At 40.3% G+C, this 15,643-nt stretch overlaps 1 protein-coding gene across 18 annotated transcripts in view; it reads left to right on the forward strand.

The window, feature by feature from the left end:
• dock7 (dedicator of cytokinesis 7) overlaps window positions 1–15,643 on the forward strand; it is a 49,201-nt gene that overhangs the window by 22,573 nt on the left and 10,985 nt on the right. For 3 of the 18 annotated variants that reach the window (XM_042212870.1, XM_042212866.1, XM_042212867.1), the window contains exons 17-36: window positions 1,085–1,223; window positions 1,523–1,624; window positions 1,883–1,969; window positions 2,728–2,959; window positions 3,047–3,211; window positions 3,402–3,422; window positions 4,703–4,872; window positions 6,000–6,092; window positions 7,680–7,769; window positions 9,033–9,128; window positions 9,276–9,416; window positions 9,676–9,789; window positions 10,071–10,238; window positions 10,344–10,483; window positions 10,626–10,795; window positions 12,422–12,600; window positions 12,704–12,886; window positions 13,363–13,522; window positions 13,797–13,893; window positions 15,420–15,437. In XM_042212870.1, the coding sequence (XP_042068804.1) occupies window positions 1,085–1,223; window positions 1,523–1,624; window positions 1,883–1,969; window positions 2,728–2,959; window positions 3,047–3,211; window positions 3,402–3,422; window positions 4,703–4,872; window positions 6,000–6,092; window positions 7,680–7,769; window positions 9,033–9,128; window positions 9,276–9,416; window positions 9,676–9,789; window positions 10,071–10,238; window positions 10,344–10,483; window positions 10,626–10,795; window positions 12,422–12,600; window positions 12,704–12,886; window positions 13,363–13,522; window positions 13,797–13,893; window positions 15,420–15,437 (2,565 nt within the window). The remainder of the gene's footprint in view (window positions 1–1,084; window positions 1,224–1,522; window positions 1,625–1,882; window positions 1,970–2,727; window positions 2,960–3,046; window positions 3,212–3,401; window positions 3,423–4,702; window positions 4,873–5,999; window positions 6,093–7,679; window positions 7,770–9,032; window positions 9,129–9,275; window positions 9,417–9,675; window positions 9,790–10,070; window positions 10,239–10,343; window positions 10,484–10,625; window positions 10,796–12,421; window positions 12,601–12,703; window positions 12,887–13,362; window positions 13,523–13,796; window positions 13,894–15,419; window positions 15,438–15,643) is intronic. The other 15 variants (XM_005944266.3, XM_005944267.3, XM_005944273.3 and 12 more) reach the window with 11 other exon arrangements.

Below are 15,643 nucleotides of genomic sequence, written 5' to 3' on the forward strand. Positions count from 1 at the left end.
GACTAGGAATTTGCTGCAAAAGAAGAAATGTCAATACAGTTTGCATTTCGCTTAGAACTAGCACAAAATATTTTACCATGTATATCTCTAAAAATAAGAAATGTCATAAGAAAGAACTGCTTTCTCCATCTTGTATTTGCTGTTGGGTTTAATGGAGGTTGCCCTGCCAATAACCTACAATCATTTCCAATAAAAGTTTCTCCTAATGCTGTTTTTGCTCCAGGATTTTTCCTGTTCTGGTCCAGAACCAAACTGTTTCTTCCCATGAGAAATCAGTTGCCTTCTATGACCCTTTTAAGCAGTTTGGGTTGTTTCCATCCTTGAAGCTATCTTAGTAGATCTGTTGATGGGCTTACTATAGCTGTGGTTGTTTGTTTCTGAATGTTTCCTCCTGGGGGACTTGTAAGAATTCAGCTGAAGTGAATAATAATGTGTTTATATAATTTCTTTGTTTTTAGATCACTTGACCTGCTTTACTTGAGACAAATATTCCCAAGTTAAAAATTGAGGGTGGAAATGGAATATGTTTAGGTCAATTGATATAAATATTTGTAATTGTGGGGGTGAAAATGGAGCACATAAGCCTGTTAAGCCAGTTTATAAAACAACAGGCCTAATGTATTCAATATTCTTTGCAATTAACTCTCTAAAAGCCTTCTGGGAAAGCATTGAGAAAAGCCTTTGCATATTTCTGACTGACGTGTGCTCCCTTCAGTAACATATACTGATCACCAGTATTGAAGAGGTCTTAACCAGTGAGCAGGCAGTTGGTAGAACAGCGCACTTGCACATTTGATACAACTAAGAAACTCTTCTACTGTTCTCTATGCCTAAGTTGTGCTTGTACAGTGTGTTCAGACAGTGGAAGATCTATAGTTATAGTGGCTGTAGCCGGAACCATCAGCCAAGTGAAGCAACATCGAGATAGCGGCCTGAACTGTATGATATGCTTACACAGTTTAATCGATTGAGTGCAAGCCACTCAAAAGAGATTAGTTCTCAATTATCTGACTCTAAATGATCAGTTTGTGATACTCATGAAATTCTTTTTGTTTTTTTGTTTTTTTTTTACTAATTGATGTAGATCTCCGGACTTTCATGACGAGATTAAGATCAAACTGCCCGCCTCTCTGTCAGACCACCACCACATTCTTTTCACCTTTTACCATGTCAGCTGCCAGCAGAAGCAGAACACACCACTGGAGACCCCTGTGGGATACACGGTAAAATCATGTGATAATGCACGTGTGTATAATTTCAAATTTGTGCTCTGTTCTTTCATAGCTGTGAATTTAGACACACCCACTTCAAACCCCATTTGCAAAAAGACACAAATGAAAGAAATTTAACTGAAAATAGCACAAGTACAACATATGAAAGGGTGAAAAAAAGATTCATTTATTTAGCGAGATGTTTACACAGCCTACAAATCTTTTTCAAAACAGTCACTCACATTCTCCTAGTGAATTTAGAAGATGTATGTGTATTGTTTATCATTTATCTCTCTCTTTTTTGTGTGCAGTGGATTCCCATGTTGCAGAACGGGCGTCTGCGAACGGGACACTTCTGTCTGCCCGTGTCTCTGGAAAAACCACCACAGTCCTACTCTGTTCTCTCCCCAGATGTAAGATGCATTTTTTAAGCTTATATTGAATGAAACGAGCATAATGCAGAGAGATGAGCTAAAGGAGAACTTCTAATGTTTCTATATTAAATATAACTAGTGTTCTATATATGGGATTCCCAGGATGCACTTCAGAAATCATTAGTATATAATACTGCATTATCACAAGCAAATCAGATAACCTGGCCCTTCCTTTCATTGTTTCTCTCTGTTATGTAAGGGCCACTCGGATTTACTCTCCCGTTATTGTACCTTCAGGTCCCTCTCCCGGGCATGAAGTGGGTAGACAACCATCGAGGAGTATTCAATGTAGAAGTGGTCGCTGTTTCAACCATCCACACACAGGTAATAGTACTAAGCACAACGGCTTCACTGTAGCTACAGTAGTTTTGTGCATTTTTCAGATTCATTAGTTAAATTATGTCCTAGAATGTAAAACCTTAGAATAGCAACATAACCTGTTATTTTGAAACAAAGATGGACAGATTTATTATTGTAATGTGACTCAAAATATTTCACTTAACGTTAATAGAAAAACATTATTTTCACACCTAAACTGTAATTCTTTCCCAGCACCAGTTTATTAGGTAGTGACTCTTACCTTGCCAGTAATTTACTGAGGCCTACTCCATCTCTGATTTGACTGTGGTGTTGGGAGGTGCTTGACCATGGCTTCTAGGAACCCAGCTGGGACTAATGTGCTCATAAATCACTCTTCTTGGCACAGATTAGACTTGTTGGATTCTCTTGTGTACTTGTAGCAATGTTCGGCTTGCGGTTTTTACTCGGGGAGCCAACTTGCTGGTTTAGCAAAGAATACAGAGGAATAGATCCAAGCTTACTTTTGTTGACTTTCTTCCCCTTTAGCTTTTTCATCCTTGTACGCAGTTGTGTTTTCTAATTCTTGCCCTCTTCTTCTCTTGGTATTTTTTTTTCTATCCATTAATCTTTGTCACATTTCTTTCTTCCTTTATCTCCTTTTTATGTGATTTTCTCTGTTTACCACTTCCACATTATGGTACTGACATTTGTTTTTGCCAAAAAACTTTCTCTCTCTTATTAACCTCATCTCTACCCCCATTCCTCCAACTCTCCATCATTAGGACCAGTACCTGGATAAGTTCTTTGCGTTGGTGCATGCCCTGGATGAGCACATGTTCCCAGTAAGGATAGGAGACATGCGAATCATGGAGAACAACCTGGAAACTGAGCTCAAGTCCAGCATTGCAGCACTAAACTCATCCCAGCTTGAACCAATAGTTCGATTCCTTCACCTTCTACTTGACAAGTTGGTGTTGCTGGTAGTGCGCCCGCCCGTCATTGCTGGACAGATAGGTATGATAAAGGCCTGCAACAGATAAAAATGAAAGGCTACACTTGTAATTATGTTAACTAGCAGAAAGCTCTTCTTTTTGTCTTTAGTGAATCTTGGGCAAGCATGTTTCGAGGTGATGGCCTCCATAGTGAACCGGCTTCATAAGTACCTGGACACCAACCAGGACATGCATGGCCGCAACAGCCTGCTGTCTTCATACATCCACTATGTCTTCCGCTTGCCCAGCACCGACCCCAACTCACCCTCGCCAGGTACAGTGACTACAGTGTCCTCCCATTTTTCTTTATCCTGAATCTTCTTCTATTTTCTCCTTTTAAGTTAACCCCTTTCAACCCTTAACTCATCAAATCTTCCTGCCATAATTTTCTTTATCTATTTCTTTTCATCTTTTACTATTTTTTTCCTCCCACATCCATTTTGTCTTCTACCTGCTCAACACAGACACCAACTCATCCTTAACAGGTAGATATGGCCAGCGTCTGTACATCACAACAGATTTAGCCTTTGGATAAAAGTTACAGTTGTTTTTTTGGTGTATTGACTAGGGATGGGTATCGTTTAGGTTTTATCCGATACCGGTACCAAACCGGTACTTTTGAAACGGTGCCGGTGCTTAAACGGTGCTCGAACCGGTGCTTAAAGAATGGAGAACACAAAATTGGTCCAAAAACCTCTCATGTTCAGCTGTTTTTTGTAAAAAGATAACAATGTGTGCCTTTTCTGCAGCTATAGGGCATATATGGCATCACTCTTGGCTGGAAGCAGTGCTTAAACAATGAAAAAAAAACACAAACTTTGTCCAAAAACCTCTCATGTTTAGCTGTTTTCCACTTTTTCTTTGATCATTTTAGCCTTTTTGGCCAGGGTGAAGGGAGTATCTGCCATCAAACAAGAAGACAGCCTCATGTAACTACGACAATGTTTGCTAGTTCACCTTACATGCATTAATGTAATAACATGGTTAGCCTACTCAACGTAAATTACACACGAACAACATTAAGCTACTCACGCAGAGAAGAACGGCTGCTGCTGCATCATCATCCGTCATCATTTCTGCTACACTGGCAGGGCGGGGCCAGGACTCTATTCTTCGGGTTTTTGGGGGATGTTGCTAACTCCGGGTCCGATAACAGGCAACCCACCCGCAGTAGATGTGCTCGGTGTGAGGTCTCGCAGCAAGCTATCAAATACGGCGCATTTCTCGGCTTTAACAAAACGCTATACGTCGCCAGGTGTTTCCTCAGATTCGAGAAGTTACCTCCTTTGCACAGTATCAGCTTAAAGCACTTGTTGCAGGCTGCTGAGTTTGCATCTTTTGCTGTGAAGTACAGCCAGACTTGGACCGCTTCGCCTTGGGCATTCTTAACCTGTAGCTCTGCTCTAAAAGAACGTACGTACCTGGGCCCGCCTACTACGCTTGCAAAGGTAAAATGATTGGCTGGAATCCAAAGTGTATGACATTTCAGGAAAAAAAAAAGCACCGAAAAGTGCGCTGCTTTTCGGTCTGGTTACTACCGTTTATGTCATGGCACCGGATACCGGTACCCATCCCTAGTATTGGCTTGTATTTGGTATATACAGGTTTTTGGGGTTTTTTGCAGTGGCTTTTGTTGTTAAGCCATCCACTGCCAGAAGTGTTAATAAACTACTCTGAAATGATGGGTTAATTACTGGATAGTTAGGTGCAGTGGCTCATCGAAGTCCTATTTTCCTCATTTTCTTTCTGTTGTGTGTCGCCAAAGGCCCAGGAGGGTTGGGAGGTTCAGTTCACTATGCCACCATGGCTCGCTCAGCTGTTCGACCAGCCAGCCTTAACCTCAACCGCTCCCGTAGTCTTAGCAACAGTAACCCCGACATCTCCGGTACGCCCACCTCTCCTGACGATGAGGTCCGCTCCATCATTGGCAGCAAGGTAAGGTCTTCAAGTCATACACGACCCTTTCTCTGAGTGGTCATTCAGTTTTCTGTTAAATCTTTAACGAAGCACTAAAATTCTTACATGTGGTCCAAATGTGGCCTGAACGCACGCTCATATTTTTGGGAGCACTTTGCTCTAAATTTGGCTCATACATACTCCATGTGGATGTCAGATACTGTAGTTAATTATTTAACACTGTTGTAATGTAGGAGCTCTTGCTCTGTGATGTATTTTTAGACAGACTCGTGTAAGGTATTTGTACTGAATATGTGTATCTTAAACCACACAAGGTAGAGGCCTCCCTCTGCACAGTGACCCACAGTTTTATCAACATGTAAACTGCATGAGCGTTGTGCAAACACAAGCTTGAACATCTTATCTCTCCAACCGTTGTACGAGCAACCTGTCACACACATATACTCACTCACTCACATGCTATGCACAAATAATGCTTATTATGCATTGTGAAAAATGTACGTTGTATTTAGTTTAAAGTCAAATCAGTCAAGATTAAATATTGTTTCAATAGCCATTTCTTTCCTGAGGACTCTAACAGTAGCATAGTCTCTTCAGTCTTTTTTTGATTTCTTTGTTCCTTTTTATTTCATTTTATTCTTTTAATTGAGGTCATGTATTTTGTCTCATATAATTTGGGAGTTCCCACTTCAAACTTTTTTTTCATATAACCCCCTCAAAAAACCCAACAAATACGTGAACAGTGACTGAATGATGTAATGTGCCTTTCTAATGGTCTTGCTATATTTGTAACCATGACATGATGGATGCAGCCCCTTTTTTTGACGAGTTTCCTTTTGCTGCTAATACTTAACTAAACCATTCTTCTCTTGTCTCTTAGGGAGGGGTAGTTGTTGTTGGGGTGGGGGTTTAACACAGAGAAGGAAAGGGAGAGAGAGAACCTTTGTGCTTTGCTCCTATGTGGTGATGATTTTTAATTTACTGACAGCTAACCGTTTTGAGGCCCTTGGCATCGTCCAGCTGTCCTGACCTCTGAACCTCTTTAACTTGTCATTATTCCTTCCCTCCTCCTTCTCCCCCCCGTGCTGCTCGCTTGTTCCCTTGCTTCCCGCCTGCCTTGTGTCCTTTGACCCTGGCCCCCCTAGGGCTTAGACCGATCCAACTCGTGGGTGAACACCATGGGCTCTAAGAGTGCCCCCTGGGGATCCAGCCCTGGGTCCGCTCCAGAAACCATGCAGGTGGTTTTATGAATGCCCCGTCCTCCACTTTGCCTCACGACAAAAACAACCTACACTTAAGGGATACTGAGATATTTGGAGTTTTGGCTTATTTGTGTGCTTTGCTGGAATCATTAATAGCGAGGCATATCGGGTATATCAGTGCTTATCCATTCTAAGGTTTTTTATTTTTGTGTCTTTTTATTTTGTCATGCTCACACCTTTCATTAATATTTTCAGCCTATCCTTCAAGCTCTTTGCAGTGGTTTTAAGTGACCTGGCTGTGATGCGGACCACATTTTGCTTTTTTAAAAATTCAAAGTACACATATTTCTAAACCACACACAAAGTGGCTAGTATCAAAGACTCTAAAGACAAAGACATAAAAGACCAAAACTTCAGAATATTACAGTATTCTGTTATACCTCAAGTCACAACCCTCCCATTAATCCCATACGTAGGAGTCACAGCCGCCTCCATGACCCTCCAGTCATGTTAGTCTTAGGTGTCAGCCCTCTTTGCGAATCACATCTAACACATCTCTTTTTTTCCTCTGTATCTGCATTAAAAGTAGCCAAAATTAAGATATATCCAAATATAGGCCAGAGCAATCCATGGTAGCAGTTTCTCAGATATTGTTGACATCTCTTCTGGGTTTACTGTGATCAGTCATTGCTAGCCTAAATCCAACACAATCTTTCAGAGAATAATTGGGTTGGTAGAGAAAACGAGAGTTGTGTTAGAATTCCATCAGCAGACTAGTCGTTCTTTTTTTTATGCTTTTTTTTTTAAATTTATCTCCCCCCCCCCTTAAAAAAAAAAATTCCCTTTTTCCCTCTATGGATTTCCTCTGCTCTCAGCTAGTTAACCTGCATGACCCTCTCCTAACACCCCTCATTTCAACCACAGTTCATTTATTTCTGGAGCATGGTATATCTGTGAGTGTGACTGTGCATCTACGTGTGTGGTCTTTGTCTGCCTCAATTTCCATCTTAATGTGATCTTAAGTCCTCTGTCATTTTAATTTGTCATAACATATTAATTTATACAAATATAAAAATAAATGGGCATATTGTCGCCATAGAATCACACCTAGCTTACCACAGTAAATGTGCATAGACCATAGACTGGCAGAGCACATTCATAATAAGCATTTAGCATAGGATGTTGTCCAGCTACCTGCAATAAAACCATCTCTGAGGTCTTGTATTTACCTGGAGGGATGCAGAATGGCTCATTATTAAGCAATGGCTACAGTGTTGCACAAAAGCATTATTAATGTTGAGACTACATTTGATTGCACTTTTGTGTAGCCATTTTGCATCTCTACCATAAGATGCTCAAACTATTGATGTATCAGCTGTTTTAGATTATGGGTACAATGCTTTTCAAGTGCTGTGGCCCTGTCCTGTGTCTGTTGTTTTGCGTCTTCATGTATGAAAATGTCCAACAGATCACAAAAGTGTACGTGTGTGTGTGTGTGTGTGAGGGGGCTGTGTTACTCAGCACGCACGTTTTGCCTGTGTGCTGAGGAAGAAGGTGCAACCCCACTCTCTCGTTGCTCCTCCACTAACCTTGCTGTCACCGTTCCATTCATCCCACTCATAGGCCATGGAGCGCTGTGGCAATCGCATGTCTTCGCACACTGAGAGCGCCAGTTTCTTGCAAACTTTAACAGGACGGTTGCCCACAAAAAAGGTAGAGCCACTTGCACTGGGGGAGGAGCCGACCCCCAGCCACCTCTTGTCCTCCTCCTCCTCACCTGTCTTGTCTGTGGATGTGTGCCTCTGGATTGATTGATGTCGTATTTGGTTGTTGTGGAGTCTTGTTGAATGCTGTATGTCACCGATCTGCCTCTTGTTCTCAATATGAGGATATTTTGATGTGATGTGAATGTTGGTTGTAATCTGGCTAACACTGACTATTGGAAAGTCTGTTTTATTGTCCACTGCTCAGTCAGGGAGTGCAAATTGTATTTGGTTTTCATTTAAAAAAATCTGATACTGTTTGACTTTCAGTCAGGTGCTATGTTACCATAGGACATACTTACCAGTAAACATACAGACAGGTGGGCGGGTATGTTTAGTGTCTATTGGGACAAAGTTCATAATTTTCACTTGGGTTGAAAAAATTCAATTTATAATAGAATTTTTAAGCAGGTCTAGTTTACTTGGTGTTTTATACCAAGCTGTGTGTCTGCTATAACAACCTTAAACTCTTTAATAAAATAATTCTTTCCAGTAGGCAGTACAATACAGGTTTAAAATGATGTATTTAAGACTTACCAGTCTGATGAAAAGTCAGTATGTTAGCCAGACTTGTGGTGGATTTTAGTGTTGCATAAAATACACACAACTCGAAAAATGTTATTTTTGCATAATAAGACGACCAAATGTAAAAAATAAATAAATTAATTAATTAAAAAATGTTGTTCTTTGTAAAACTAGAATTATTTTTCTGTCTTTAAAAGAGAGAAATGTATTTTAGTCATATACATTAGGTCGCACTACAAAATACTGCAGTTTCCATGGTGAAAGGAGTGCATCATTTGTTAAAAGCAAAAATGTTGCACACGTCTATAACAGTTTTTTTTTTTATTAATATCTAACTTTGTCTGCAATGAAGTTCATTTTCAGCTTTGGAGGAGCAGAAGCTTTACTGGGCTGTCTTGTTCTTTCATATAGAGAATCTAGTACGCGTTCTTATTTGTTCTATATTCCTGGTCACAACAGTTGATACCTGCTAGCAGGTTATGTCTGTAGCCAATCTAAAACTTCTTTTATGTCATAACCCATGAAAATAAATACATTTTGAGATCTATCTGACCAGGCGAACTAAGTATAGATTATGCTTGGTTACTTTTTCTGGTGCCTCACATTATCTCTGTCTGGCTGTACTGCTTTCCCTTTCCCTCTCTGTCCATCCCTCTTTCTTTGTCTCCGTTTTGATTTTCTGACTCAGCTCTTCCATGAGGAGTTGGCTCTCCAGTGGGTGGTGAGCAGTGGAAGTGTACGTGAGGGTGCTCTGCAACAGGCCTGGTTTTTCTTTGAACTCATGGTAAGAAAACAAAATCTGGATAAAGTGTAACACATGTGGGTCTGTCTGGCATTGTTCTATTTGTGTAAAAATAAAAAATAATACTAATAATGATAATAAAACTTGCCAACAGCTTATGTTTTAACCCAATGAACACCTTTACCTCAGGTGAAGAGTATTATCCACCACCTTTACTTCACTGACCGCTTAGAGTCACCCAGGAAGAACCGTTTCCCAGAACGCTTCATGGACGACATCACAGCTCTGGTCAGCACCATCGCTGGTGACATTGTGTCTCGCTTCCAAAAGGTAAATAACGACCCAGTTCTGTGTCTTGAGGTGTTTGTAAGAGGCTTGTCAGTTTGGATTGGAACAGGAATTTGCAGGATTGTTATATATGGGAAAGTTGGAAAAAGGAATCTTATGAGTTGTTAAAACTGTAAAAGAAGTTGTATGTTCATATATTTTTGTCATTTCTGGACATTATTTTGTGGCATATTAAGTTTGGGGGTGTAATTTCCAAGGCATGCCCGTGACATGTATAAAGCATGTTTTCTCATCCGTTCAGGATCTGGAGCTGGTGGAGAGGCTGAACATGAGCCTGGCCTTCTTTCTCAATGACTTGCTGTCAGTTATGGACCGAGGTTTTGTCTTCAGCCTGATTAGGGCATACTGGAAACAGGTAACTGAGTTTGTTTTTCTCGGTCTTTTGGTTTTTAATTTTTAAATTGCCATGGCTGTCAGGATCAGTATGATTGGAAAAAAGCCAGGTGAGTGCCGAAACTTCTGATTAGGCCTTCATTAAACTATTTAAAGCGTGGATCTCCTTTTTGTGCATTTCAGCTTTATTTACAGCACTATAACAGCCTAATATGTGATGACATTTCAACACTTTCTTTTACTGCACATGCTCCATTTTTGTTTGTAATATGTAAATGAGTATTTTCTGTTACCTTTTTCTAGGTGTCCACAAAGCTTTATGCTTTACAGAACCCAACCCTGGAGTCTTTGCGGCTTGATTTCTTAAGGATTGTTTGCAGTCATGAACACTACGTCACCCTCAACCTGCCCTGCAGCCTGCTCACACCACCTGCCTCTCCTTCTCCCTCTGTGTCCTCAGCAACATCGCAGGTCAATTTTTACTCTTAAAAGGCTGACACTCTGTAAATTTCAGCGTACAGATGTTAGATTTATGTACAGTCAAACACTATTAATAGTGTCTCTTATCTCTCACAGAGCTCTGGCTTCTCCACACACGTCCAGGACCAAAAGATAGCCAACATGTTTGAGCTGTCTGTCCCCTTCAGAGAACAGCATTATCTGGCTGGACTGGTACTGTCTGAACTGTCAGTAATACTGGACCCAGACAATGAGGGGTGAGAAGATGTTTTAATTAAGAAAGATTCTAAATGTGAATGTGTTTTATTGTCTGAATCTTCCCGTGATTGAGCTGAAACATTCCATTTCGTTTCCTTTTAAATTTGTTTTGCTTCTTCTCTTTCGTATTGTGTGCTGTAGGATGTTCGGTCTGCATAAGAAAGTAGTGAGCGTCGTTCACAACCTCCTTTCCAGCCACGACTCTGATCCTCGCTATGCCGACCCTGAAGTCAAGGCCCGTGTTGCTATGCTTTACCTGCCTCTCATCAGCATTGTCATGGAGGCACTGCCTCAACTCCACGATTTTACAGGTACAGGTGACATTTTTAGTATGAAGCAGCTTAAGAGTTAGCAATGTACAAATCTTTTGATTACTTTTTTGATTTTTTTTTTAAACCTTTACATTAGTTTAAATATTTTCTCAGGTCTTCTTTCAATTTTGTCAAGATAATTTCCTTGTCAAAACTAGAGATGGACCGATCCGATATTACGTATCGGTATCGGTCCGATACTGACCTAAATTACTGGATCGGATATCGGAGAAAAATAAAAAATGTAATCCGATCCATTAAATATCACGAAAGCACCTCACAAAACTTGCAACACGCCGTAACTCACCTCAGAACGTTAGCACGTGGAGCAGTATGCATCACGTGATAGAGCGCTGTGGCATGCGGGACCTGTCGGTGGTCTGGATAGCATTGGAGCTTCGCTAGCAACCCGGCATTTCATCTCCGACAAAGTTATCCCCGAGAGAAGTAAAGCAAGTGTGTAAGTCCATCTCTGAATGTTTGTAAAGCATTCCTGCGTTAAGCTTAACAAGCGACTGCCTCTTCTTGCTGCTACTTCAATCATGAAACTGCTTAATGATCAGCTGATCGGCTTTTCTGTCGCGAGTCCGTGTCTCTTGTTTGCTTTTGGCCCACTTTGCACCAGAAAGAGGAAACCAGCGGCTGAACAACAGCAGCACGTTTAAGCTTGATAAGCTGTTGTTAGAATGTATTTAATATTACTTTCTACACCAGGATCTTTTTCTACGTAGCTGACGGCTGGTAACTGTGCAGGGGCGGATCTAGCAAAGTTTAGCCAGGGGGGCCGATAGGGCATTAACAGGGAAAAGGGGGCACAAAGACATACTTTTCTTTCTTATTCTCATTTAAAATGTCTAGCTTTTAATAAATAATTATCTGACACCCAAAGTTTTAATTTGATGTAAAATGAATAGAAGTCCATTACTGTATATAGTGACTATTAAGTCTAATATATATACCCTAGTAAGCTATAGTACTTTTTCCTTTGGGAAGGTACCATCTGTGCAGTCTGCAATTTTGTTGAAGAAAGATGTTGAATCTATTTAATATTTCTTGAAAAATAATTGATTTCTGTGCATTTTTTTTCACACTGCATCAAATTAAGGTTGATTACGTCGATTAAGCATCATGAGGTGGAGCGTGAGGGGTGGTTCCCTATTTTTTATTTATTTATTTTTGTTGTTGCTGGGAGTTGGAACCCTATTAGTTAGGTTGCATAATATTTATGCTAAGTACTCTTTAAAATACCAGAATAGGGAGGATGGTGTAGGTTTATGTTTATTAGATTGATCAGTATTGCTGAACTATGAATTATTTTTTTTTTGCATACAGGTATAACAGAATAGCTTTAGTGTAGTTGTTGTTTTAAACTTGAGTATGAACTTATACAAAATGCAGCAAGATATTTTAAAAAAACAGTTTTGTTGATTAAAAAACACTATATCGGATTCATATCGGTATCGGCAGATATCCAAATTTATGATATCGGTATCGGACATAAAAAAGTGGTATCGTGCCATCTCTAGTCAAAACACAAATGTATTATCTTCCTCAGTTTTTATCTTTGTCTGCTGTCTCATGTCTGATTATTTGGCAACTTATGTTCTTTCCTTTTTGTTTTATTAGAGTCACATAATCAGTGGGGTCGACCGGGCGGCCCTCAGGGGGCAGCTGTTGGCACCAGCGGAGAAGAGACAGAGGGAGAAGGTAACAGCATGATCAGTCAGACTGTCGCCATGGCAATAGCAGGCACCTCAACCGCATCTCCGATGTCCCGACCGAGCAGCTTCTTGCTCAACTCGCAGGTAATTTCCTGCAAGACACAGTGACTGTATCAATTTATCTGCAGTTAATGGAAATATCTCAGTGCCGTGTGCTGCTTCCTCCTTTTGTGTTCTCGCATTCCAGGCGAGTCGTCAGCACGGGAGCTTCTCGGCCGAGTCCAGTCGGAGCCTGCTGATCTGTCTGCTGTGGGTGCTAAAGAATGCTGATGAGCTAGTGTTACAGAAATGGTTCACAGACCTGTCAGTGTCCCAGCTCAACCGCCTTCTGGATCTCCTCTACCTCTGCGTCTCCTGCTTTGAATACAAGGTAACATCAACAATCACTGCCTAACAGTTTGAGCTAATTAAGCATTAATTACCCACCTGAGAGCGCACTGCATACTGGGGGAATCTACATTGTGGGTTACGTCCACCTCTTCTGTTTATTTTCTATATTAAAATTGGGGGCGCTCATGAGCCTGGATAATATTTCTGATTGAAACTTAGTGAAACTACAAAACTAAACTTTTGCATGTGCTCTAGTACTAACTTAACTAAAAATATTTTCACATTTACCATCTAACTTTACATTTCTTTTCAAAAGGTTCTATAATTATCTATTTCCTTCTGTGTGTTTCAAGCTCTTTATGCTATGCTGTGTGTTTGTTGTTTGCTGTGCTGTGCTTGCATATTTGCTTTTCATGCTACTAACCCGCTTTGCTTGCTTGGTGCTTCGCTGCAAGTAACTTCCCTGCTGTGTGTGTTCTCTGTCCGTCCATTCACCCTCTACCTCATGGATACAAGGCCCATGTTGTGTTCACCATGCAGGGGAAGAAGGCGTTTGAACGCATGAACAGCCTAACCTTTAAGAAATCCAAAGATATGAAGGCCAAGCTGGAGGAAGCCATACTGGGCAGCATTGGGGCCAGACAGGAAATGGTGCGACGCAGCCGGGGGCAGCTAGGTGAGATTTAAACTTAAGGCACACTCACACAGTTGCAGGTAGGAAGAAATAAATGCTGAGAAGCAGAATTTAAGGTTTACACCAACACAATAATCAGTGTATTCTGCTTTTTCTCCTGGACACAGGTGCATGCATACATACGTGTATTTAGCTATACCTTTTGAAAGTACTGTAAATATAGCTACAGCCAGTTTGTCACGTTTTTTGTGTGCAGGGAGCCTCTTTCATCACTGTTTAAAAAAGAAACGGTAAATAATGTTTCCCCATCATCTAGAGCGGAGTCCATCTGGCAGTGCTTTTGGCAGCCAGGAAAACCTTCGATGGAGAAAAGACATGACCCACTGGAGACAAAACAGCGAAAAGATGGACAAGTATGGTCCTTTGAACTGTTGAAGGGCATTTTTCTGATTACTGTTTCATGCACAAAAAAACACAACAGTTTTTTAATAATCTAAAGAGCTTGCAAAGAAAAGCGACTGGACTTCTTTAAGTTTCTTGAAGACATTCACCTCTCAGAAGTTTCTTCAGTTCTAAGACCAAATGGTGGAGAGTCCAAGGTATTTAAGCCCTAGTGGGAGTCTCCATAGTCTCCACTGCCTCGGTTGTAGGTATGCAATTGAAGAGTGAGACCACATCAAAGGACACAAGAGGTCCAGTCGCTTTTCTTTCCAAGCTTCTTAGATTACCATGACCTGGATGACTGAGGAACTACACATACATGTTTTTTAATGGCATTGTGGAACTTTATTCTCTTAGGAGCACATGCACAAGTCAGGTCTGTTTCCAATTGCATTTTAAATTTACACAAAATAGGCAAAAGTTGAACTAAAAAGCTGGTCCCATTTCTCAGTAATGCTGCAAATAAAGCACTTAAGAGAAAGACACTCTAACAAGGTAAAGGACTTAAAGTTCAAAATGAACCTCAGATAGTGGAAAACCATGAGATGGAAATGGTTTTTCTTTCATGTATGAAAAGAATCTCAAAGATTTCTCATCAGTCCAGATTTAAAGTTTGGCTTCATGGTCATATTCATTTTTTGTGGCACCACTCCATTATTGCATCTTTATTTTGATTTAACAGTAAATTGTTTACTTATACCCTTTACAGGATGCCACTGCCAAGGTTTGGACAATGTACACAGTGGATTTTAAGCAATCAATATGTGATTGCAGTGCATACTTTCAGCTTTAATTCGGGGTGTTTAACAACTTTGTTGTATGTAGTTTCACATTTTTAAAGACAAAAAAGAAATTGACAAGGAGTTTTTCTTCACGAGGTCTGATCCCACATTTTGCAGTGACAAAAGATTCGAAACTGGTTCCAAGTGTTGGAAGCCAGAATGATAAGAACAGAAGCACATGGAGAAGGAGAGAATGAGCTCCTGATCCAAAGCACATGATGATGAGGCAGTGTTTTTACATTGCATATATATGCATTGGGGACTACATATAAAATCATTTCTAACTTTTGTTAAACCCTTTGAATGAAATCTGAAGGTCTGCACTTCAGTCAGGTTTTGATTTTTTTTATTTAAAATCCACTGTAGTGGTGTACAGATGCAGTTATGCAAAAAACAGTTATGATCCTAACTGTTAACTTAAGAATACATGCCAATTGCAAACACATTGTTATTTTGTGACGTACTTGTGTACTGTGTATGACTATGCTAACGTCGCCATGTTCAAGCAACAACTAAAAGTATCTCTATAACGCGGGAGCTTAAAGCTTGACGGTTTTGCATCTTTTTGCCAATATTTTTTGTCCGATGATGACAAAAAATATAGCATTATATCTTTTTGTTTTAATTTTAATTCCTGTTCTTTTATCATTTCTGCTCCAGCATTTGTCTTCTGTTAATTTCCATTTGTTCTCTCATGTCACTGTGTGTTAATGTAGGAGTCACAGATCAGTCAGGTATTGTATGGTCCACATTTGCTGTGTGCTCCTTTAAATTCCTCCCTGCTTTAGTGCCTCTTTTAAGGTGTACTGCCATGCATGTGGGAAGTCCGACAGGTGAAGTGGATGCAGACTGAACTGATTAGCTTGTATTTGATTCTTAGCTTTCACCAAGTCATGAACAATTTTTCGAATTAACATAATTTTGAGTGAGATGCTTTAAC

This window comes from Haplochromis burtoni, unplaced genomic scaffold, assembly GCF_018398535.1.
Source record: "Haplochromis burtoni strain Fernald_Lab_line unplaced genomic scaffold, NCSU_Asbu1 Contig_398, whole genome shotgun sequence".
Lineage (NCBI taxonomy): Eukaryota > Metazoa > Chordata > Actinopteri > Cichliformes > Cichlidae > Haplochromis > Haplochromis burtoni.